The sequence below is a fragment of the Carcharodon carcharias genome, chromosome 13 (genome assembly GCF_017639515.1).
Source record: "Carcharodon carcharias isolate sCarCar2 chromosome 13, sCarCar2.pri, whole genome shotgun sequence".
Classification (NCBI taxonomy): Eukaryota; Metazoa; Chordata; class Chondrichthyes; order Lamniformes; family Lamnidae; genus Carcharodon; species Carcharodon carcharias.
The window spans coordinates 140,270,778-140,297,066 of NC_054479.1; the positions used below are offsets into that span (position 1 = coordinate 140,270,778).

Sequence of the window (26,289 nt, forward strand, 5' to 3'; positions counted from 1 at the left end):
TAATTGTTAAGGTCACTTTCGTGTTCAACATTCAAGGGTGGAGTATGGACGGGTTCCGGAAGCGGGAGCTGCAAACAGCACGATCCGATCCACTGCAAGAGAGGCCAGCAGCTCCGCACTGTGTGACCATTGGGAACGCTGCTGAGACCTGAGCAGCAGGGAGAGACTGGAGACACCTTCGGTGCAAGGAAGCGGCCGAGGCCTCGTTAAACCCATGACGATCGGAGACATTCATCTCCCAGGGGCAGAATTTTCCCGTTGAGATGTAAAATGATGCGTGGTGACACTGGGCGAGCGTCCTGACCTCACCGAGCGCCATCGTGATATTTCGGTGGACGTGCGCGCGATGATTTCCGATGTGCACCCGCCATTAATTAACTGGCCACTTAAGGCCCTGGAGGCACCAATTGATGGGGATTTTTCGGGGCCCGTGTGATCTTCAGGTCATCGCACGGGCACAACGGGCAGGCGGGTAGGAGACTTTTGTATAAACCTCATCCACGGGCGGGATAAGAGGGGTCAGCGGGGTCGCGAATGTGATCAGTCAGATATTTAATTTGGAAAGTTACTGATACTTACCTTTGTGAGCAGAAATACTTCAAAACTCATCCCAGCTGCTTGGACAGGACTCACAACCTTCAGGTCAGCACTCGACAGTGAAGATCCTTTTTCTCGGCCTGCAGGTTTCAGGAAGCTTTCCCTTAGCCTGGGAATGGGAGTTGTGCTCTCCACTGGAGGCACCTCCTCTGAAGAGGATGGGAAGGCTAGAAGGGGGAGGAGGTCAGGAGTGCACACTCAGCCTCCAGGGGAGCCACCTTTAGGAGTACAGGTTCAGGCACAAGGGGTGCAGGGCCAAGAGGTAATCCAAGGCGGAAGGGGCCGCAGAAGACCCCACTATCCTGCTGCCAGGGTTTACAGGTGGCGAAGCAGCTACCTCAATATGACTGAGGTGCAGTGCCGAAGGAGGCTCCGCCTCTCAAGGGAGACAGTCAGATGATTAGGCCTGAGATCTCCGCTAACTGTGTGGATGGACACCCCATGCCAATGGCTCTGAAGGTCACAGCTGCCCTCAACTTCTATGCCTCTGGCTCATTCCAGCGCTCGGTGGGTGATCTTTGTGGAGTCTCCCAATCAGCTGTCCACACTTGTGTCAAGCAGGTCACAGACACTCTGTTCAGATGGGCATTGACCTTCATCCACTTCCGCTGGGATCAGGCAAGTCAGACACAGTGAGCCAGAGGCTTCACGGCCATTGCTGGCTTCCCCCGTGTCCAGGGTGCTATAGACTGTACACATGTGGCCATCAAGGCACCAGCAGGTGAGCCCGGTGCCTTCGTCAACAGGAAGGGCTTCCACTCCATGAACGTGCAGATAGTGTGTGATCACAGGATGCAGATCCTACAAGTCTGTGCAAGGTACCCAGGCAGCTCCCACAACACCTACATCCTCAGACACTCCCAGGTGCCGGGGCTCTTCAGTGCTCCAGCCCGGCTGGATGGATGGCTGGGTGACAAGGGCTATCCCCTCAGAAGGTGGCTCATGATGCCTCTCCGCCACCCAAGAGCAGAAGCTGAGCAGCGGTACAGTAGGAGCCACAGCACCACAAGGGCTGCGGTGGAGAGAGCCATCGGTCTTCTCAAGATGTGCTTCCGATGCCTGGACCATTCAGGGGTCACACTCCAGTACCCCCCAGATTGTGTGTCGGTGATAGTGGTTACATGCTGTGCTCTCCACAATCTTCCGCTGGAAAGGGGGGTACGCAGTGGACGATCAAGATATAGACACAGTGGCTGTGGCTGCGCATAATGTGTCCAGCAGTGAGTCCGGGGATGAGAATGCACAGGGAAATGCTGAGGGGGTAGACACTGACCCGGGCATACTCCAGAGAGGCAGGGGCACCCGATGGCTTTAATCCAATGATCCTTCGGCTAGAACACCACAGGTAGACCTCCAACAAAAGCCTGTGCTGCAGGCTCCATACTCGATGCCTGAGTGTTAAATCTGCCTGGATGGGAACATTAACTAAGGGCCTTGTCAATAAAGCTCAGTGTGATAAAACCCACTCATAAGATCATGGGTAACCATCTATCTGCAGAGGAAAAGAGGCACCCTCAGCCATGGTCACATGTCTAAATTTAATGATACAACAAAATGATCTTAAGGAAACAAAATGACTAATAGGTTAAACACCACACCAACTAATCATGACCTCATTGCGGGGGCAACACAAGAGCATCAGTGAGAAACCCATCATGTGCCTAAGGTGCCTTAAATTTATGCTTTCGGGTGCTACATCTTGCCCCATCGCTGGGAGGGGTATCTGAGACAGCTGCTGACTCTGCTGTCCTGTTGGCCTCGATGACCTTGGCGGTCGTCCTCTGGCCTGTGGAGCCTGTGCTGGGCCCGCCTGGGAGGGAGCTGCCAGTTCCACAGCTGGCACCTCCCCAGTCATTGCAGCCTCATCAGATGCCACAGTCACTGACAGAGGGGTGGAGTAGCTGCTGCCCCCTGAGAGGAGCCCACAGAGACGACAGGCAGCTGCTGTGTCAAAGTGAGGTCACTTCGGACCACCCTGCTCACCGTGGATGGATGGGCACCGAGCTCGGAAATTGACCAGCTGAGGTCATTGCCAATTTGAAGTACTTGCTGGTCCGAGTGCATCCCCAGGAAGCCCTGAGGGGTCTCCTGGAGGATCCTCTCCATGAGAGTCACCACTCTCTCCATGGAGGAAGCATGGCGCTCGGACATGAGGCTCATTACGTCGGCGATGGTCTGCGAGGACTCCTCCACCACAGAGACCAAGCCAAGCATAGCCTCATGTATCTGCGCCAGATCATCCCACACACCCTGCCAGACTTGCAGTGTTTGCTGCCTCATGGACAACTCCAGAGGTTCACCATCAGCCACCGACTGAGCATGTGCCTGGTCCTCTGACCGCTGGCACTATGGGCACTCTCTGTCTCTGCCAGCTCCTCCAGTGAATGTAAAGTGCCCTCACCGCTGTGCCCCGGGACACTAGCCGATGATCTAATTCCCACTGAATTAGTATCTGCGCTGGTGCCTGCCTGACAGAGATGGTGAGACACTAGTGGGTCTGAGACTTCAGGGCCCTCTGGTATGAGAGGGGGTCCCTGTGCCTCCTCCTCCCGGCCCTGCTCCACTGATGCTGAAAGGAAGAACAAGGACATTTGATCAATTAACGTGGAGACAATGTCAATGTGCATCCCTGTCCCCCGGATCATTCTGCTTTTATCCTTCCATAAACAATGGTCAAGCCATGTTGCAAATTTCAATCACTGAACATTCAGCACTGCCATGGCTATTGGGAGAACAATGGTGACCTCAGTGCTGGGCAAACATACCTGCCCGTGGCACCCCAGCCTCACCAACTCCGGTGGACCTGGGCGTAAAACGCCTCTCCAGATCAAGGGCCTCCTGCTCGAACCTGGTAACGATGGCCAACTGGGCCGGCCCTCCGCCAGTCCTCACCCGCTTGGCGGCATTATGTATATTCTTCTCTTGAAAAGGAGAGAAGAGCATTGATTAGTGCTACTTGTACCTGGATTCTCTTCTTGGACAGTCCACCCCAGCCAGAGTGGGACATCACAGGGCTCCAGTGTCTCCTCACCCCACAGCTGCCGAACACTCACACAAAGATGCTCGGCCTGTCCCCCTCCACCCCCACCCCCTTGGCCAAACGCTGCCTACATCACATTAAGCACCACACAGTCTAACCTTCCATAGCGAGAAGGGACAAGCATATGGAGCGCAGAGGGCAGCAGATCGATTGGTGCCAACGCCACCTTGAAGCTCCCCTCCCAGCATCTCATCACTCTGACTTTGACGTGTCCTGGAGTTCCAGCTCTGCGCCCAGGTGCAGCTCCTCCAGGTTACCCTCAAAACAGTCATGTGGGTCTCAGTGTACCACATGCTGCAGGGGCAGAACCCATCTCATCATCACCCTCTCAGGGTGACCTCGGCATGGGCAATATCTGCTGGCCCACCCAGCGAAGGACACATGGCGTCAATGATTCAATGCAGCACCTACACTCAGACTTGGTGGTGGGAGTACCAGGGGGTGAAAGCCTACCTGCTGGGTTAAGTGACCAGTGCCGACATGGTCCTCATCCTTCCTGAGTGCGACAGGTCGTTGAAACGCTTGCGACACTAGACCCAGGTGTGCCGCACCACATCGTGGGAGCTCACCACCTCCGCCACCTCCTCCCAGGCACGTTTGGTCATGTATGGGGGGGGGGGTCTCCTCCTCCCACCCCTGGGAAAGAGGACCTCCCCCCATCCTGCCACCTCCTCGAGGAGGGCAGCAAGGCAATCGCCTGAGAAACAAGGGGCACGGTTCCCCCACCTTCCTCCCCTGCCCTCCCCTCCTGCCTGGCCCGCTCACCAGCAGCGCCCTGGGGAGGGGAGCCCTTCTCCTGGCCGTGATTGACAGCCTTTGTCAGGCTGCAGGAGCACTTCTAAACAGGCCGCCATTGGAGCCGGTGGTCATAGCAGACCCACCGCCGCCCGCCCACTCCCACTTAATAATTGGCCCGCCCGTGGGAAATGGCGACGCGGACCCGATCGTGGGCGCTGATCGGAGCTGCGCCCGCTCCTGCTCCGCCCGCCCGACAGGCAGAACATCCCACCCCGGGAAATCCTCACTTAATGGCAAGGCCATGACTGGAAGACAGCAGCTTTACCATTTTCCGCTGGAAATGTTTCGACCTGCATCAGCTGTAGTTCAGCCTCCACCCCAGGCTGTGTAGCTACCTCCTCCCTGGGGGTGCAGATATAGCAGAGAGGACGTTGGTGGGGGCGGGGGGGGGGGGCGGTCTGTGCAGAATTGCAATGCTGCTGCGATCATCATCGTTAAGTGGCTCCTTGATTAGTTTGTTTGCGTACCCGACATTGCCAGGGTGGTTGGCATCACAGCTGCAGGTCAAAGTGCGAGGTGCAAGGTGCAGGGAACACACTGGGGAGCTGGTCTGTGTCTTTTTTAGTGAAATTTCCCCAGCACCTTACTGCACTCCACCTCCCACCCCTGCCTGCCCTCCCACCACCTCCCCAAAGCCACCTCCATGGGGGCTGGGAAAATTCTGCCCAAAGTGTCAGAGCACCCTGATTTACTGCCGCCCTTCACCGTTACCTTGTATTACTTGGAAAAACTCAGCAGGTCTGGCAGCATCGGCGGAGAAGGAAAGAGTTGACGTTTCGAGTCCTCGTGACCCTTCCACAGAAGTTGTTTTGGATTTCCAGCATCCGCAGTTTTTTGTTTTTACCTTGTATTACTTGTTGAGCTGTCTCGGTTTTTGGGTAAATAGTGCAGCCAATAATTTTAGGGGAGTAAGGGCCAACCTAATTAAAAGCGAAAAACAGTTAGTGATGCAGTTTCTGGAGGCAACTAATTATTATTTCCTTCTGCGTCTTAAGCATAAAATACTTTTGTTTAACGACACGAGTCTTGTGCGCGAAGTTGAGTTCATCGACCTTTTGGCCTTAGCCCCTTGACTTTATAAATAAAACAGTGAACTGGGTGGAATTTATTGATCTATTTATTGCTATGTGGCTACATCTCCTTGGCTCTAAAGCACTCTGGGACGTCCTGGCGTTGTGAAAGTTGCTATATAAAGAAGATATAAATGTAAACTATCTTCCTCTCCTTTCCTGCTTTTCTTTCTGATTAAAGAAAGGCTAGTAATTCAGTTTTGGCAGGGAAAAGTTATTTTCATTTTTATATTCCCAGACTGGAGACACCGAACCAGCAGCCAGTGAAACAATCTAGCTAAAAATAGACCCTTTCTAAATTTGGGCATTTTGTTTTTGGGCTCTCCCTGTGTTCTCTCGATTTATTTCTCCCCAGAGTGCACAACTGCAGTGGCCACAAATGAGATACTTTTACACTCTAGACAGCAAAACCAAGGCTTTCGCGCTCAAGATTCTGTGGTAGCTGCGATGAATGGGAACTGCAACATCCTGAATAAGTGAACCAGGGCTCGGTTATTTCTGTAATCTTAAATTAAAATAATCTTGCTTTCCAGATGAGATCTAGATGTATTTTTTTTTTAGCTCTGGTGGAAAGCTCTGTTCATTTTTCCTTCAACAATGGTCACTATCCCCTCGTGCAGTACAAGATTGTTGTGAATTGCTTCAGGTTGCTGCTGATTTGCCACCATCGACACAGGAATTTTCTGTGTTAAAAAACAAATCTGATCATTTCTTATCCACATGGACATAAACACGTAAGTGTATGCTTTTGAGGCTGGGCTGAGTGGTAGCACTTCTATCTCCTGGATCAGAAGATCATGGGTAGAATTTGACGCCAGTGGGATTTTGTGGTTCCGCTGAAGTCAAGGGACTTTTGAATGACCCGCCTCATTTTATGGCCCCACCCCCCTGCTGCGACGACGGGGCGGAAAGTACTGCCCCACGTGTTCAATCCCCACCCCAGGGGCAGAATTTTAAGGTCTTGTTTCGGCGGGGATGGGGCTGTAAAACACCGCAAGACATCCTAAACCTCATGGGCTTCGGCGAGAGTGTAAAATCCCCCTGCTGTAAAATTTCGCCCCAGGTTTTGAGCTACAAGGGGCCACAACCAGATTAGCCACGATCGTATTGAATGACAAAAGCAGGCTGATCGGGCCAAATGGCCTGCTCCTACTATTTCTTGTGTTTACGTGACCCACGCTGCTACTTCAGAACAGTGCTGAGCATGTCCGGCACTGCCACAGGCGCTATCGTTGGAGAAGATGTGAAACGGAGAGCACACGGCCTAATTTTGACTCAGTATCAGAGAACGGGTTTTGATTGAGTTAAAATCTTGCCCCATGTCAGCCTTCTCACAAGGATATGAAAAACCATATGGGATGTAGAGCAACAGAATTTTCCCAGTCCCGGCCAACATTAATTGCTCAATAAACAGCATAATAAAGCATATTGTCTGGTTATTTATCTCATTGCAGTTTGTGGGATGATGCTATGCACAAATTGGCTTGTACCATCGTACAAAAGTCACACGGTTCATAAATACCTCATTGGCTCTGTTCTGAGATCATGAAAGGTGCTATATAAATGCAAGTTCTTTCTACTACTCTGATGTTGCAAAAGACTTGCATTTATATTTTTGCAATCACCCCAAAGTGCTTTGCAGCCAATGAAGTACTTTTTGAAGTGTAGTCACTGTTGTAATATAGGAAGCCACAACCAATTGGTGCACAGGAAACTCTCACAAGAAGCAATGTGATAACAACCAGATAATCTGTTCTTTTTGTGACTCCCATTGAGGGATAAATATTGGCCAGGACACGATGGATAACTCCCCTGCTCTTCTTCAAAGTCATGGGATCTTTTACATCCACCTGAGAGAACAGACAGGGCCGCTGACAGTGTAGCACTCCCTCACTCCCTGCACTGGAGTGTCAGCCTTGATTTTTGTGCTCAAGCTCTGGAGTGGGACTTGAGCCCAGACTTTTGTGGCTTAAAGGCAAGATTGCTACCAGCTGAGCCAGTGGCTGTGCACCACATCGAGGTAGAATGCAGCCTCTTTTCAATCAGAGAATTCTTGTTCATGGCCTAGGGCAGTATATGAAGCTGTGGCACCCTCCTTCTCTCTTGTCCCAATAGCATAAATATTTGAGGGTGATTGATGGATCAGGTGAACGGAGCCATCTTAAAGCTCTCAAGGCTGCTTATACAGCACCATTAAGTTTATCACGTGGCCAATTTTTGAGCCGTGATTCTGGACATTTCTAAAATGAAACTCGGATGCCAAATGTCTGACCTCTCGAAAAAAAAGTTTACTTTTCAATTTCTGTATCTTATGATAGGTTGCTTCTGAACAATGACTCTCCCTCCCAATCCAATTCTTATGTGGCTCTGCTCTCCCCTAAAAAATAATACCAACTGGGAAGGGTGAACATCTGGAACTCCCTCCCTAACAGCACTGTGGGTGTACCTACACCACATGGACTGCAGCGGTTCAAGAAGGCAGCTCACCACCACCTTCTCAAGGGGAACTAGGGATGGGTAATAAATGCTGGCCCAGCCCACTTCCCATGAATGAATTAAAAAAATGGGAAGGATTGGGGATAAAAGTGATTGTTCAATGGCATTGTATTAATTCTGAGCACCATAGGTTGATAGGATAATTTAGCGCAGCAACGAGATGTTTGAGCAGGGTATATCCAAGCTGATTTTCAATCACAAATACAGAGAGTGCGGACATTGTGACCAGAAGCTTACTGACTTTATAAAACACGAGGAGCTACAATGCCTGAAGCGGCATTCCCTGTGAGGAGAGGGTGTGCATACCGTAGCGGGAAAGCAGAAATCTGATTTAACGAGCAGGCGTTGGCAACAGAGAGAGCTGGGGGTATATCTACACAAATCACTGAAGTTGGCAGGGCAGGTTGCAAAATAGAGACCTAAGTACAAAAGCAAGGAAGTTATGGTGAACCTTTATAAAGCACTGGCTCAGCCTCAACTGGAGTATTGTGTCCAATTCTGGACCCTGCACTTTAGGAAGGATGCAAAGGCTTTGGAGAGGGTGCAGAAAGTATTTTGCAGGGATGTTCCGGAGATGAGAGATTTCTGTTGCGTGAAAAGATGGGAGAAGCTGGGCTGTTCTCCTCAGAGGAGAGAATGTTTAGAGGTGATTCAACAGAGCTGTTCAAAATCAATGATGGGTCTGGACAGGGTAAATAGAAGCGATTCCCTGTGGGGGAGGAGCCGAGAACCAAAAGTCACAGATTTAGGGAGATTGACAAAAGAAGCAAAATCGACATGAGAACATTTTTTTTTAAGCAGTGAGTGATTCGGCTCTGGACTGTGCTGCTTGAGAGGATGGTGAAGGTGGATTCAATCATGATTTTCAAAAGGGAATTAGCTAAGTACCTGAAGAAATGAAATTTTCAAGGCTGTAGGAAAAGGGCAGTGAAGTGGGACTAGCTGAGTTGCTGTTGCAGAGGAGCAGCATGCACTCTTCGGGCCGAATGGCCTCCTTCTGTGCTGTAACCATTTGGTGATTCTAACGTGGCTTTCCCAGCCGTTTGGTTTGAAGACTCTTTAGCAAGATTTGCACCCGTCACACAACAAACGAAATCCCCATCCCAGTAAAAACAGGGTTTATGTTTAGATAAAAAAGCAAGTTTTCTTTTGTTTTGTATTTCGCATACATCTCCTTTTCTGCTTGTTTTCCAGGGTGTCGGGAGGGGAGTTGTTTGACAGGATTGTGGAGAAAGGGTTTTATACAGAAAAGGATGCCAGCACTCTGATACGGCAGGTACTGGACGCTGTGCAGTATCTACATAAAATGTGCATTGTTCACCGAGACTTGAAGGTAGGTTCTTGATGTCCTGTTCCGACTTGCCTGTTTAATAGATAAACAAAGCCTTGCGTTGCTAGAAGCCGTGATAAGCAGAAGGTTACAACCTAAAGTGACCTTTACAGAAGGATTAATGTTCATGTCTTTTAAATATTTCCTAATGATTTTCCCTGTACAAAAGCTACAACCAATAAATAGCAGTCCTCTTGGTATTTTCCATCTTCTAATTTCTTTCATCTCCATGAACACATTAACTGTGAAATTTCTCATGAGCTTAACCAGGCTTCCACTGTAACCCTGCTGCGAAACCAGCAGAATGTTCCAGAAAATGGTGGAACTTGTTTATGCAGGGTCACCACCAATTCTAGAAGCTTCCTGCATCTCCAAAGGTCAAGGGGACCTGATAAATATCCATATTGATTCATGAAAGCTAACACACACAAAACTTAACATATACATGCAATCAGTCAGAATCACCTTGCTAACTTGCCTTTGACTCTCAGGATTAGCTAAGGCTCAGCTAGAATCACCCTCATCTCCGAGCAAAAGGCTGTGCTCCAGAACATGAGCACAAAAACCTAGGCCGACAGTCCAGTGCCGTGCTCAGGGAGTGCTGTACTGTCAGAGGTGCCACCTTTCAGAAACGACATTAAACCAAGGCTCTCAGGTGGATATAAGATATCCCATAGCATCTTGAAGAAGAGCCAGTATCCTGGCCAATAATTATTCCTCCATCAATATTACGAAAACAGATTATCTTATCATTATCACAATGTGGGAGCTTGCTGTGTACAGATTGGCTGCCACATTCCCTATGTTATAACAATGACCACACTGTAAAAATACTTCATTGGCTGTAAAGTGCTTTGCAATGTCCACAGATTATTAGAAGTGCTATTATAAATGCAAGTCTTTTTTCTTAAGAAATTGTCAAATTTATTCTAAATTTGTTAATCATTAAATGTTCGAAGTGAGATTTGTTCTGACTTCCGGAAGAAATTATGCATAAAGTTGTGGAAGAAATGTTATTCCATCAGATACAGCCAGCATATGGAGACTGTCACTTCTCAACTCAATTCCAATATAAGAGATTGAGCCAAGATTTTTTTGAATATGGTGATAATCCTGCCACACTGGATCATGTTGCTAACATACCTTCAATCATCAGCATCACTGTTGTATCTTGTTAGTCCTGTATGTCAAGAATAATGTCCTGTTGTAACTTGATGCAGCATATTTGTACAGCTATGATGATATGATCTTTTAGCCTAATGACTGTTACAAAAGGTCTTTGTAAAGTAAAATTACTCAAAGATCAGATCATCTAAGATTAATTTCAAAATTAACCAGAGCCTAGGTAATCTGTAATGATTGATACAATGGAAGAAATTTAAAATTGACCCAGCAGGAATTTGCTTTGTCTCCGCTAATTTTTTGTGGGCCAGCCCAGCAGTACCAGTGATTCAGTATCAATGTAATTCTCCTGTTTAGATGTTGCAATCTCACACTGCGGTCAGAGAGCTGCCAGAACTCAGGATGTTGCTCCTTTCACATGATGAGCTTCCAGCAATCCACCCAATCCTTGTGAATTCACTCAGGCCCATATGTCTTAAAATGGTAAATGAATCTGATAGGTTAACTCCGTAGTCCTGAGCTACATCTGTATAACAACAACTCCCTTTTACAAAACATCCTTCATACAGTGGAAGGTCCAGGAGCACTTCACAGCAGTGTTAGCAAACAAAATTTGACACCAAGCCACAAAAAGACATATTAGAGTAAGAGAGAGGAAGGTTCTAAGGAGTGTTGTAAAGGAGGAGAGAAGCTAGGGAAGTGGAGAGGTTTAGGGAGAGAGTTCCAAAACCAAGGGCTGAGACAGCTGAAGGCAAAGCTGCCAGTGGTGTAGCGATTAAAATAGGGGATGTGCAGAATCCAGAATTGGAAGAAAGCCAATGTTTCGAAGGATATTGGGAATGATGAAGGTTTCAGGGATGGAGTGGAGCGAGGAGCCCACGGAGGGATTTGACAGTGAGGATGATCATTTTAAAATTGCGGCGTGGCTAAACCGGGAGCCAACATAAGTCAGCAGGTGCAGAGGTAATGGATGAATGGGGGATTGGTGCGAGCTAGGATACAAGCAGCAGAGCTTTCACTGAGCTGAAGTTTTGGAAGGTGAGTGACTTGCCAGGAGGACATCGGAATATTCATTTCAGAAGGTAACAAAGGCATGGATGAGGGTTTCGGCAGCTGATAGGCTGAACAGGGGCAGAGATAGTTGATGTTACAAAGGTGAAAGTATCCAATTATTTTAGCAGTGAGACAGTAATTCCTGCAGCACCTTCTGCCAGCAACACCTTCCTATTAAGGTGTTAGTTCCTGCTCATGTAACACAAATGCGGTGGCTATAGAGTCTCACCATTAGTATCCATCCAAAAGCTGAACATCTCTTAGGGCTGTTTTACTGATAACAGTGAGTGCTTATGATCACAGGAGGAGAATTGACTTGGGAAAATTCCATAGTCTGAACACAGCTGGCATCAGTAGATGTGACCATTAGCCTAGTATTGAGTATCATTATATTACTTCAAGTGTGCATGCTTAATTCACTAGTTCACACTGCCAGCCTCAGTAAATGGACTCAACCATGCCCCCTAATGCTCTCAGAATTTAAACCACACTGGCAATCAAACTCAGAAGGAAGATAAATGTTAAAGCTAGGCTTTTTAAAGAGTCGTTCGTGGGATGTGGCTGTCACTGCCCAGGACTGATTGTCCATGAGAAGCTGGTGCTGAGCTACCTGCTTGAATACAACTGAGGGGCTTGCTCGGCCACTTCAGAGGGCAGTTAAGAGTCGACCACATTGCTGTAGGTTTGGCGTCACTCTGCTACAGGCGAGGCTGGGCGAGGATGGCAGACTTCCTGCCCAAAAGGACATTAGTTTCATGGCCAATTAGCTTTTTATTCAAGATTTAATTATTTCAATTTAAATTCCTCAGCTCTCATGGTCGTATTTGAACTCATTCCACTAGATCATTAACCCAGCGTTTTGGTCCTGGATTGCTAGTCCAGCAACATAACAATGATGCTACTGCACCCTTCATTAGCTGTTATTAACTGTTTTGTGATCAATGTTTTTAAATGATTGAACTCATTCCCTAAATGCATTTTTCGATAAATTCTAATATTGCAGTCTGTTTAATTTAAAAGTAGGATTCTTTCAGCTTGGCCTGACGGCAGCTAGGTGGAACTGACAGCACTGTAGAACATTCCAGAAACTGGATTCACCTGTTCCAAATAAATCCTGGAACAGGAAAAGACATTCCTATTCCTTCCATAGACCCTATGCAACTTACCAGCTGGTTCATCTTCAGACAGAAAATTATGCATAATACCACTTTTATTTTCTAATTGTTAAACGTTTCTCTTTCCCCAAAATGAAGAAAATTAAAAATAGTCTTGTGTGTTTTTCTTCTCAAATCTTTACTCAGCCAGAAAACCTCTTGTACTTCAGCCCTGATGAAGAATCCAAAATTATGATCAGCGATTTTGGCTTGTCCAAAATGGAAGGCACGGGAGATGTTATGTCTACAGCATGTGGTACCCCAGGCTATGTGGGTAAGTGATTTGCTTGAAATGGGCAGTTTGGTAAAGCTCTAAGCATGCTAAAGCTTTTATCTGATTTCATATTGAATTTCAATACATGAACAAGCCTGTAAGGAGAAAACATAGCTACTGGAATGTTTCTTATAACCAAGCCTGATCTTGTTCCAACACAAAGCTCAAGAGAGATCCATATTCAACATGTCAGCCACCACAAGATCAACTGCATTCCTATTTTATTCTTTGTTTGTATGCATGTGACATATGGGAATTATAGAATGAAACAACACACGAGGAGGCCATTCACCCCATTGTGCCCATGCTGCCTCTTGGATGGAGCTATTCAAATGATCCCTGCTCTGTTCCTATAGCCCTGTAATAAATTTGCCCTTCATGAGAATTTTGCTGCCCAGAGAAAATTGTCTGAATCTGAGTTAATATTTGTGCTATCACTTTGAAAGTATCTTTCTGTACAGCGCAGGTATTTTACTGTTCTGTTTGGAAGCGTTAGAAATGCATTTTCAGAGGGATAATAAACACTTCATTTCATTTTACACATCAGTAGACTATTATTTTATCTTAATGCAAAGTTCTAATCTGAGAGGTTTTTGCTCTAGATCGCTGTTGATTCTAAGGATTAGACACGTTTTTAGGTATCCACAAAGTGACTCTGCCTCTGCTCTGTTGAAATTTACTGTTTTGGTCAGTGTTTTCCTAATGATAAAAGGGCAATTTAACAACTTGGAATAACAAGGCTTCAGCTTTAATTTCACATCAGGAAACCATGAAGCGAAGGTTTCGTGTGCTGCTGTAGCTCTCCTCCCATTATGTCATTATAACAACCACCTTCAGAACATTCTCACGGTGGATGCTTCAAATTTGCATATCGCAAAATGTGCCAAAATCATAACGTTCATCCTGTGCTACACTGACTCATAGCAACATCGGAGCCATTTATCCCCTCAAGCCTGTTCAGCCATTCAATGAGTCACCTCAGATGGTAATGCGAAATCAGGCACTTCCCCACAGCGAGAGTTGGAAAATCAGCAAGATGGTCACTACTGGCCTCTAAGAGCACCCAGTGCTGGTCAGTTTCAGAGCAGCAAGAACAACGATAACAACAACTTGCGCTTATGTAGTACCTTTATTGCAGTAAAAAAATCCTGAGGAATTTCATTGGAGTGTTATCAAATAGAATTTGACACTGAGCCACATAAGGGGTTACGAAGGCAAATAACCAAAAGCTTAGTCAAAAAGTTAGGTTTTTAGAATTTTAGCCAGTGCAATGGCTTATGTTCCTGCTCCTGCTGTCCCTCAAGAATTTATCCTTGCCCCACTCCTATTCCTCACTTACATGCTGCCCCTTAATGACATCATTGGAAGGTGCAACATTAGCTTTTACAGGTACGCAGATGACACCCAGCTCCACCTCACCACCACCTCTCTCACCTCCTCCACTGCTGCTAGATTATCGGACTGCTCATCTGACATCCATCCAGTACTGGATGAGCAGAAATTTCCTCCAATTAAATATTGGGAAGACTGAAGCCATCATTTTTGGTCCCCACTCCAAATCCATTCCTTAGCTGCCGACTACATCCCTCTCCCTGACAACAGTATTGAGATTAAACCAGGCTGGTCACAAAGTTGGTGTCACATTTAACCCTGAGATGAGCCCCCAACCACAGTTGCACCATCGCTATTTTCATTTCCATAACATCACCCAACTTTACCCATTTCAGCTTATCCGCTGTTGAAACCATCGGTTTTTACCTTTGTGACCTATATACTCAATTATATCACGAAACTATCATATTTTTCTTAATATGGTTGTAGGCTTATGGATGTGAGTGTGAATGGCTTTGCCTGTATGACTAATTTAATTAAGACTTGAGACTCTTAGACCACAAGATTGAAATTGTCAAAAGATTTAGAAGTAAGGCGAACTTTTGGAATGGAGATGGATAAGCTAGGATGAGGGCTCCACAGATACGGTGCAAATGAAATTTGCATTTTTTGATAAGTGAAAGAGTTGTTTGATTTTCAAAGGAGTGGCGTAATGTTTACAACTGGCAAGATATGTGAGGCAAAGCAATACGTTTATTTTTCCCAAAAGGAAAAAGCCATATTGACAACATGAAAGATTATAATATTATGGGAAAAATACATTTCTAAAGACATGTACAACAATGGGATTTTACACATTAAAAAGTGATAAACATATATAAAGAAGGGAGAAAGGCTATGTGGGGGTGTGACCATGGAAAATCTGGAAATGTGCACCACGTGAACCTGACTTGGAAGAAGTCGTAGCCATTCTGAAGAAATGCTGATCCAGTAACTAAAGTTGTATTAAAAGCCTTTAGAATTCCACTGTCGAGTGGATGCTGTGGTAACCTTGCTGAATTGCTTTTATAAATTTAAAATCTATTTGGACTGTTGCCTTAAAGTGGGTGTGTAGTTGGGAATCAGATTAATTAGGAATTTTGGGATTTATTATAATATCAAGTAACTAATCTTATGTTGTGTTTAAATTCTTTTCTTTTGTTAATAAATGTTTTAGTTTAATTTTTTAAATCTCTAAAGTTGTTAGTGGACTCATTACTTCTGATTCTAGTGCATAAATCTTCTCATAACAAATACAAATTGCAAAACTCTTGCAATAGCGTGGCCGAGTTTCCCTTGTGAATTTAGTCTGACTGGCACATACCACCTCCTGTATCATAACAATTATTACATCACACTCCTGGCCGATCTCCCACAGTCTACCCTCCATAAACATGAGGTCATTCAAAGTTCTGCTGCTGCCCATGTCTTAACTCTGAGTAAGTTACCATTCCCCTATTACCCCTGTTGACCTACATTGATTCCCAGTCAAGCAACATCTTGATTTTAAAATTCTGATCCATGTTTTCAAAACTCTCCATAGCCTTGCCCCATCATTTCTCTCTAATCCCTCCCAGTACCACAACCCTTCGAGGTAGCTGTGGTATTATAATTCTGGCCTCTTGAGCATCCCGATTTTAATCACTCCACCATTGATGACACGGCTTCAGCTGTCAAAGTCCGAAGCTCTGAAATCCCCTCCATACATCTCTCTGCCTCTCTACCACTCTTTCTTCCTTGAAGACTCTCCTTAAAACCTACCTCTTTGATCAAGCTTTTGGTCATCTGACTTAATATCTCCTGATGTGTCTCGGTGTCATATTTTGATTTATAATGTTCCTGTTAAGCAACTTGTGATGTTTTAATACATGAAAGGCACTATATAAATATTAGTTGTTTGTGTCGCTTTTTAAGTAGCATCTTAAATGAGGAAAGAAAGGTTGAAAGGCCGAAAGATTCAGGGTGGGACGTTCAGAGCTTAGGGCTTCAGCAGCTGAAGGCGCGGCCACCAATGGTGGAGTGATTTAAAATCAGGGGCGGCCAAAAGGTCAGAATTGGTAGAGTGTAGATATTTTGGACAGTGTTAGGGCTGGAGGAGATTAAAAAGAAAAGGCGGAGCAAGGCCATGGAGGGATTTAAAAACAATTATAAGATTTTAAAATTGAGTAATTGTTTAACCCTGAGGCAATGTAAGTCGGCGACTACAGGACCAATGGATGGATGGGATCTTGGTGCAAATTAGGACACAGGCAGCAAAGCTTTGGTTGAGCTTAGTTTTCTAGAAAATGGAAGATGGGAAGCTGGCAGGAGCGCATTGGGATAGTTAGGTTTAACAACGTCAAAGGCATGAATGAGACTTTCAGCAGCAGCTGAAGTGAGACGGGGTGACGTCAGGCAGAGTTACAGAGTTGGAAACAGACCCCTCGGTGGGCGGGCGGGCCCCATCGGCTCGGCAGTGAGCGGACAGCCGACCCCCGTCACCAAAACAGGGCCCAGCGCCATTTTGAGTGGGCGGGCCAATTAAGGCCCACCCAGCGGCCTTCCCGACAGGAAACGCTATGCACTTCCTGTGCAAGGGGGGGGGAGGGAATCCCCCGCTGTCAGAGTGCGCTCTTTCGTGCACTGCTCCCTGAGACTAAGTGCTGTCTCAGGGAGATTACTGACAGTGTACAAAAGTTACAAAATAGAGAAATAAAAATATTAACATGTCCCCCTCATGTGACAATGTCACACGAGATGGGACATGTTAATAAATATCACATCGCATTTATTAAAGTTCTTAAAAAGGAACATGAAACCTCATCCCGCCAGTGGATGAGGTTTCATGTATTATCAGAAGCCAGCCGGAGCTCCTGGCCTGTCCACCAGCCTTAAGGTTGGACGGGCAGGTCCTTTAATTACCTTAATTACCCTGTCAGTGGCCTCAATTGGCCATTGACAGGTCGGCGAGTGGACAGCTGATTTCTCTGTCCGCCCACCTTCCTGAAAATTTAAAGGGACCGGGATGACATCGGGGGTTCCTGCCAACGTCACCCCGGGTCATTTCCTGTCAGCGAGCTGGCCCCGCCCCCAAATTACCGACGGGAATATTCTGACCAGTCTTTCTGACTGTGTGGGTATGCAGTTGGAAGCTTATCTCGGGTCAAATACGACACCAAAGTTTAGCCTCAGGCAATTGCCTGGGAGAGGATTGGAATCGGTAACCAGGGAACAGAGTTTGTGGTGGGGATCAAAGAAAATGGCTTTGGATCTTCCTAATATTCAGTTCGAGGAAATACCTTGTCATCTAGTACTGGATGTCAGTCAAGGTGTTTGACAACTTAGAGACAGGGGGAGTTGGGAGAGGTGCTGTTGAGGCGGAACTGGGTGTCGTCAGTGTATGTGTGAAAAACGATGTTGTGTATTTGGTGATGTTGCCAAAGGGCAGCATGTACATGAGAAATGGTGGGGGAGCCAAGGATAGATCCTTGGGATGCACCAGAGGTAACGGTGAGAGAGTGAGAAGAGAAGTCATTGCAAGTGATTCTCTGGTTAGGATTAGATAGATAAGAACGAACCAGGTGAGACCAGTCCCACCCAGTTGGATGATAGTGGAGAGGCCTTGGAGGAGGATGGTGTGGTCAATCTTGTCAAAAGCTACAGACAGGTCAAGAAAAGCAAGGAGGGGAAGTTTACCATTGTCGCAGTCACATATGTCACTTGTAAGTTTGATAAGAGCCGTTTCAGTCCCGTGGCAGGTGCAGGAACCTGATTGGAGGGATTCAAACATGGAATTCCTGAAAAGATGTAAACGGATTTGGGAGGTGACAGCACATTCAAGGACTTTGGCGATAGGGAGGTTGGAGATGGAGCAGTAGTTTGTCAGGACAGAGCCATCAAGGGTTTTTTTCAGGGCAGGAGCCACAGCAGATTTAAAGGAGAGAGGGACAAAACCTGAAGAGAGAGAACCATTTACAATATTGGCTAACCTAATGGCCAGAAGGCAAAGTTGTTTGATCACCAGTTTAGGGGAAATAGGGTTGAGGGAGCTCAGAGGTAGATCTCAAGGACAAGGTGAGCTCAAAGAGGGCATGAAGGGAGATAGGGAAAAAAACTAGAGAAAAATATGAGTTCAGGGCTCGGGCAGCGAGGAACCTTAGAGAAAGTTTAGCCCAGTGGATTAATGGAAGGGAGGGAACTGACAAAGGCAACTGATCCGATTGCCTCGGTCTTAGTGACAAAGAGTGAGCTCCTCGCATTTATTGTTGGAGGTGATGGTGAAGGAGACAAAGAAGTGCTTTTAAGAAGACGGTTTGAAGTAAGGAAAAGAAGCTAGGAGTTACCTTTGCATCCCAGGATGATTCTGGAATAGTGAGCAGTTTTAGCTGGTGACAGCAGGACCCAGTAGGGCTTTATGTAGTCCAGCCAGCTCTGGCAGTGCTGTGACTAAACTAATTGTCCACCATATCCCTTTAGTCTGTGTCCTTTGGACTTAATGGAGCAATGAGAAGATTAATTTTTAACAGCCATGTGATTCATGAAATCTGATAAATGACAGAACTGGCCCTAAAAACATATTTGTTGACTGCTGTTAGATAATGAGTAGATTTTTAAGCTATATTTTTAATTTGCTTTTAAAATGCAGTTTGTTTTCTGAATATTTTAGCTTCTACCTTTATCTTATGTGAATGTCCCGGTCTTTAATTTGCTTGAGGTAAAAACAAATTAAAAGTGATTTTATTTCATTGCCTTTTGTTTCCTGTTTGCATGTCTGTGAAAATCCGTTAATGTGATTGGCTGCTTAGACAGCCGGATGTCATCGCCCCATGTCATCCAAGGTGGGAATCCCCTGGAAAGGACGTTGCATTCCATTGCTGAGGCAGTGCACGGAGATAAGTGGCAGGAAAGATGGTGCAGGAGGGAGGGCTGTAGATTCCTGGGACACTGGGGCTGGCTCTGGGGGAAGATGGCACCTGTAGAAGCCATATGGGTTGCACCCAAACAAAGCTGGGACTGAGTTCCTTGCGGGGCATTTTGCTAGTGCTGTTGGCAGACCTTTAAACTAACTCGGCAGGGGTGTGTGAACCAGGAGAGGATATTAGAGAGGAATACCAAGGTGCACAAAATATTGGGAGAGACAGATAGCACTAGTATGGAGAATAGTAAGTTAATAGGTGGAGTAGGAGCAAGGAAGAAAGTCGCGAAGTCTAAATTAGGGTTACTGTGCATGTATGTGAATGCACGGAGTATAGTAAGTGTTATGACACATCAGTTGGTAAAGGCTGTTATTTAAAATCCCAGAGGGAAACTTTAAACAACTGTCATAACCTATATTTTCAAGTGGTATGTTTTGAGTTGCCGCTGTAAATTCAGGAATAGGGCCACCGGTTCTCGAGAGGTTTTTATATCAAACTACATGGGACATTTGTTAATTTACACAAGTTAAACATATACACATGGCTACAAGTTGCTACTATCATAACTTTTTAACAAATTCCCAAACTAATCTCCACTAAGGCAACTTAAGCAGACACCAGGCAAAGCATTTTCACCTTACACATTCAAAATGAGGTTCCTTTCACTTTGGTTCCTTTGCAGACAGTTGTAGGCTTACAGCTGCTTTGATATTACATACCTCTGCCTCCACACACAAAACTCCCTTCTCTTATACCCAGCACTTCTCTTTGAATGTAAATTCTCATTGTATCACCAGGCCCTTTGAATTCCACTTCTAACAATAAAGCCCCTTTCATAGTTCCAATTCTATTAGTAATATAAACATTAATTGGTCTCTCCTAGCTAGGTGCAAGATTTCACCCCCAGACTTTGAATGCCCTATTCAACAAAATGCATATGTTCTCTACCTCTATGTTTACATCTCAAGGCTACTATACATCAAAGCACCCAGATTAGCTGGCTTTAATCCAATTAAAACACACATAGACACACTCACAGATTAAACCTTTATTTTAAAATAATAATTTTCAATAACATTATGTACATTAATAGCTTTAGGACAGTAAGTAAGATTGGGGAGTTGCATGCGCAGATTGTCATGTGGAACTATGGCCCTGGTGGAATCTAGTTTGGGTTCCGACAGGATCACTCAGCTCCTGACCTCAATACAGCCTTGGTTCAAACATGGACAAAAGAGCTGAACTCTAGAGGTGAGGTGAGAGTGACTGCCCCTGACGTCAAAGCTGTATTTGTCTGAGTGTGGCATCAAGGAGCCCTAGCAAAAGCTGGAGTCAATGGGAATCAGGGGCAAAAGCTAGCACAAAGAAAGATGGTTGTGGTTGTTGGAGGTCAATCATCTCAGCTCCAGGATATCACTGCAAGAGTTCTTCAGGGTAGTGTCCTAGGCCTAACCATCTTCAGCTGCTTCATCATGACCTTCCTTCCATCATAAGGTCAGAAGTGAGGATGTTCACTGATGATTGCACAATGTTCAGCACCATTTGCGACCCCTCAGATACTGAAACAGTCCATGTCCAAAGCAGTAAGACCTGGATAATATCCAGGCTTGGGCAGACAAGTGGCAAGTAACATTCGCGCCACACAAGTGCCAGGCAATGACCATCTCCAACAAGAGAGAATCTAACCATCGCCCCTTGATGTTCGATGGCATTACCATCACTGAATCCCCCACTATCAATATCCTGGGGGTTACTGTTGACCAGAAATTGAACTGGACCAGCCATATAAATACTGTGGCTACAAGAGCAGGTCAGAGGCTAGGAATTGTGTGCCGAGTAACTCGCCTCCTGACTCCACAAAGCCTACCCACCATCTACAAAGCACAAGTCAGAAGTGTGATGGAATATTCCCCATTCCTGGATGAGTGCAGCTCCCACAACACTCAAGAAGCTTGACACCATCCAGGACAAAGCAGCCCGCTTGATTGGCACCACATCCACATTCACTCCCTCTGCCACTGATGCACATTGGCAGCAGTGTGTACCACCTATAAGATGCACTGCAGAATTCAACAAGGCTCCTTAGACAGCACCTTCCAAACCCACGACCACTACCACCTAGAAGGACAAGGGCAGCAGACACATGGGAACACCACCACCTAGAAGTTCCCCTCCAAGTCACTCACCTTCCTGACTTGGAAATATATCGCCGTTCCTTCACTGTCACTGGGTCAAAATCCTGGAACTCCCTCCCTAATAGCACTGTGGGTGTACCTACACCACATGGACTGCAGCGGTTCGAGAAGGCAGCTCACCATCACCTTCTCAAAGGCAACTAGGGATGGGCAATAAATATTGGCCCAGCCAGCGAAGCCCACATCTCATGAATGAATAATTTTTTAAAATGTCACGGCAATAACAGAGACCTGGCTCAAGGAAAGGCAGGACTGTGTGTTATATATTCCTGGCTACAAGATGTTCAGAGAACACAGCAAAGGAAGAAAAGGAGAAAGGGTGCCGGTATTAGTTAAGGAAAGCATTGCAGAGCTGGAGAAAGAGGATGTCCCCGAGGGATCAAGGACAGATCGGTTTGGCTAAAGCTAGGGAACAAAAAGGGTGCAATTATGTTGCTTGGTGTAGTCTATAGGCCGCCAACTAGTGGGAAGGACGTAGAGGAACAAATCTGCAGGGAAATTACAGAGAGGTGTGAACATTATAGAGAAGTTATAATGGGGGACTTGAATTACTCGACTGTAGACTGGGTCAGTGGTAGTGTAAAGGGCAGAGAGGGGCAAGCATTCATATAATATGTTCAGGAGAATTTTCTACAGCAGTATGTGTCCAGTCCAACAAGAAAGGATGCACTGTTGGACCTGGTCCTTGGGGCTGTGCTGGGACAAGTAGATCAAGTGTCAGTGGGGGAACATTTAGGAGACAGTGATCATTGTATCGTAAGATTTAGGATGAAGGTAGAAAAGCACAATAGGCAATCCAGAGTAAGAATAATTAACTGGGGGAGAGCCGACTTCAATGGAGCAAGAACGGAGCTGAGCCTGATAGACTGGAACCAAAGGTTGGCAGGAAAATCTGTAGCTGAGCCATAAGCTACTTTCAAAAAAGAAATGGTTTGGGCACAGTCATGGTATATTCCCTCAAAAGGGAAAGGTAGGACAAACAAATCCAGAGCTCCCTGGATGTAAAAGGACATAGAAATTAAGATAAAGAAGAAAGAATGTGCTTATGACAGGTGTCAGGTAGCAAAAACAATTGAGAACCAAACTGAATACAGAAGGTTCAGAAGGAGGTGAAAAAAACAAATAAGAGAAACAAAGAAGGATTATGGAAAAATACTGGCAGCTAACACAAAGGGTAATCGCAAAGTCTGCTATCAGTACGTAAATAGTAAAAGGGTGGTAAAAGGAGGAGTATGGCCGATTAGGGACCTAAAAGGGGATCTACACATGGAGGCAGGGCGTATGGCTGAGGTGTTAAATGAATACTTTGCATTTGCCTTTACCAAGGAAGTTGATGCTACCCTGGCCATGGTGATGGAGAAGGAAACTCTGTCACTAGAAGGGTTCAAAATTGATTAGGAGGAAGTGTTGGATAAATTCTCGGTACTTAAAGTTGACAAGGCTCCGGGACCAGATGAGGTGCATTCAAGAATATTGCAGGAAGTGTCATGACCATGGATCATAGCCCCAAATTATTTATGGACATCCTGAACTTTTAAGTAAGACATGCATTTTTTAGAAAAGGACATACAAGTAAAAGCTGGCTGAGACTGTGAAGTAACCACTTGCTGGAAAATTTCCATGTGGATTACACTTGACCAACTAGTCCAGAGAGAATGGGACGTCACACCTAAAAGGTGTCAAAGTCTCCTTCAGACAGAGACACTTCAAAGGAGGAGATGTAATGCTAAAACTGAACTGTAATCTCCTGTGGTTGCAGAGATAATGAAGGCTGGTTACCATCTTAGCAGAAACCATCTCCTGTTGAGTTATATCCCAGACTGTGGACATGAGCTGAGTTGAAAGAAAGCAGTTTTTGGGTGAAGGACATGTTTGCTTTTCCCTTCCAGGAATACACAAGAAAATGGGTCAAAAACCAACTGCAACCCTGTTCTCTGTATGCTAGTTTTGGTATTCTGTTCTGGTGTTAGTGAGCTAAAGAACACCAACTAGGTATCCCTGCATTTGCAGGTAAAACGTCCCTCTCTGATTGCTGGATCAAGCCACAAATCAGCAAACCCACAGTCGAAAAGGAAACAGAACAACTTCTTTCAGTTAACCTGCAGAACCAAGAATGTCCAAACCTAGTGCTCAACTGCCAAAGTCATCTCTACTGGAATCATCCAACTTAATGGCTTAAGTGAGAGTGGAAATTGCAGGGGCACTGGCCATAATCTTTCAGTCTTCCCTAGACTCAGGGGAGGTGCCAGAGGGCTGGAGAATTTGCAAACATTACGCCCTTGTTCAAAAAGGGTTGTAAGGATACACCCAGCAATTACAGATCAGTCAGTTTAACTTAAGTAGCGGGGAAGCTTCTAGAAACAATTATTCAGGATAGAATTAATAGTCACATGGAAAAACATGGGTTGATTAGGACAGCACAGATTTCTAAAGGGGAAATCATGTTTAATTAACTTGCTGGAGTTTTTTGAAGAGGTAACAGAGAGGGTTGACAAGGGTAATGCTGTTGATGTTGTCATGATCCCTAGCTGAGGTTACCCTGAACAAGCCTAACCCCAGGGTGGAACGCAACTTGATAGATCCTAACTTTTTATTTCTTTGCTTACATACATGGAGAGTAGCTACTGAACAGAGTCACAGGAGTCAGCTGATGAACTTTTAACAAAAAGAATAAAACATTGATTCAACAAGAAAGTATGAGCTATATTACATATTCCTTCACTGACAGTTATAACTTTACAGATATATACAGATTTGTAAGGATAACACAAGTTACAAGAGCTATCTTATGCTCTAATGTTCACAGTAAGTACACACCCTGTGGCCAGACACACCACACTCTGAAATGAAGTGACAGATGCCACCTCAACCAGATGCTATGGATTTCTCCTCAACTTCCCCCAAACGCTTGTCACACCATGAGCCAACCAGCCTCACTGAATTCTGTCTTTCACACGAAGGTTTCCAATCTTCTTTCTCTAAGAACTCGCTTTGGAATCTTCTCTGAAATCAGTGCTTTGTCTCAGATGCCTTCTGCGAGGGTTCACCTCCAGCTCTCCTTCCGATGTTCCTCTCCCCTGGGACATCACATACATTCAAGCTGTCTTCCACACACTCTCTCTCAGCTGCCAATAGTACCACTGCTTCACATGCCCATTGCAAAGGGTTACAAACCTTCAGTTGTCTCTTTGGACCTTCTTGCCTCTTGCAAGCTGTTCTCACTTTAACTCTGCTTTCTGCAGCTTTTTTCTCTTTAAATCTGAAAATTGAAGCCTTTCCCTCTGCCCCTCACTCTTAACTTCATTAACAGAATGTTTTCCAGGTTCCTGTCCTTCCTTTGAGTAGAAAGTCTACTTGGGACTTCCTCCTATTCCACTCCCCTGGATTTTGGGGTCCTTTCTTTAGTTTGGGACTGACTATCTGTCCTCTTTTCTAGTCTCTCTCTGGCAGCTACTGAACTCAAACAGCTTCCAAAATAAATTGCTGTTTCTCTTCTGTGTGTGTCTGTGGGAGGGACCTACTCTCTGGACTCCTGTTGCTAGATAACAGCACTGTTTTTTTCTACTCTTGCTTGCTTAACTTAGCCTACAGTCATAAAACTCTCATTAGAAATGAAAGCACCTTTTAAGGTGAAACTCAAACACAATTTGACCTTAACACACAAATACAGAAATACAAATCAAACTTAAACTTTAAAGCTAAAAATCATCCTTAACACCCACAAATATAAAATAATTTACTTAAACTGTCTCTATTTCCTAACAATGTGGTGTACGTGGACTTTCAAAAGGTATTCGATACAGTGCCACACAACAGACTTGTGAGATAAGTTATAGCCCACGGAATAAAAGAGGCAATAGCAATGTGGATACAAAATTGGCTGAGTAATAGGAAATAGTGAGTAATGGTCAATGGGTATTTTTCAGGCTGGAGGAAGGTTTGTAGCGGAGTTCCCCAGGGGTCAGTATTGGGACCCTTGCTTTTCCTGATTTTTATTAATGATCTAGATCTTGGTGTGCAGGGGACAATTTCAAAGTTTGCAGATGATACAAAACTTGGAAGCATTGTAAACTGTGAGGACAGTGTAGAACTTCAAAAGGGCATAGACAAGTTGGTGGAGTGGGCAGATAGGTGGCAGATTAAGTTCAATGTGGAGAAGTGTAAGGTGATGCATTTTGGTAGGAAGAACATGGAGAGACAATATAAAATAAGTGGTACAATTCTTAAGGGAATTAGGGAGCAGAGGGACCTGGATGTATATGTGCATAGATCATCAAAGGTGGCAGGACAGGTGGAGAGAGCAGTTAATAAAGCATACAGTATCCTGGGCTTTATTAATAGGGGCATAGAGTACAAGAGCAAGGAGGTTATGCTGAACTTATGTAAGACAGTAGTTAGACCTCAGCTGGTGTATTATATACAGTCCTGGGCACCACATTATAGGAAGGATGTGAACATATTGGAGAGAGTGCAGAGGACATTTACAAGAACGGTTCCAGGGATGAGGAACTTCAGTTATGAAGATAGATTGGAGAGGTTGGGACTGTCAGGAGTTTTTTTAGAGGTGTTGAAAATCATGAGGGGGGCTGGATAGAATAGATAGGAAGAAACTGTTCCCGCTCATAAAAGGATCGAGAATGAGAGGACGCAGATTTGAAGTGATTTGCAAAAGAAGCAAATATGATGTGAGAAAAAAAACCTTTTCACACAGCAGGTGGTTCGAGTCCCGAATGCACTGCCTGGAAGTGTGGTGGAGGCAGGTTCAATTGAGGCATTCAAGAGGGCATTAGATGATTATTTGAATAGAAACGACGAGCAAGGATACGGGGAAAAGGCAGGAGAATGGCGCTAGGTCACAATGCACATTTGTGCATTTGAGCAGATGCGGACACAA

General features: G+C 45.5%; 1 protein-coding gene across 1 annotated transcript in view; it reads left to right on the forward strand.

Moving 5' to 3' along the window:
* The window catches only part of camk1da (calcium/calmodulin-dependent protein kinase 1Da), a 426,293-nt gene that overhangs the window by 317,139 nt on the left and 82,865 nt on the right, over nucleotides 1–26,289 (forward strand). The window contains exons 4-5 of the mRNA XM_041203439.1: nucleotides 9,196–9,334; nucleotides 12,808–12,934. Coding sequence (XP_041059373.1) covers nucleotides 9,196–9,334; nucleotides 12,808–12,934 — 266 coding nt within the window. The remainder of the gene's footprint in view (nucleotides 1–9,195; nucleotides 9,335–12,807; nucleotides 12,935–26,289) is intronic.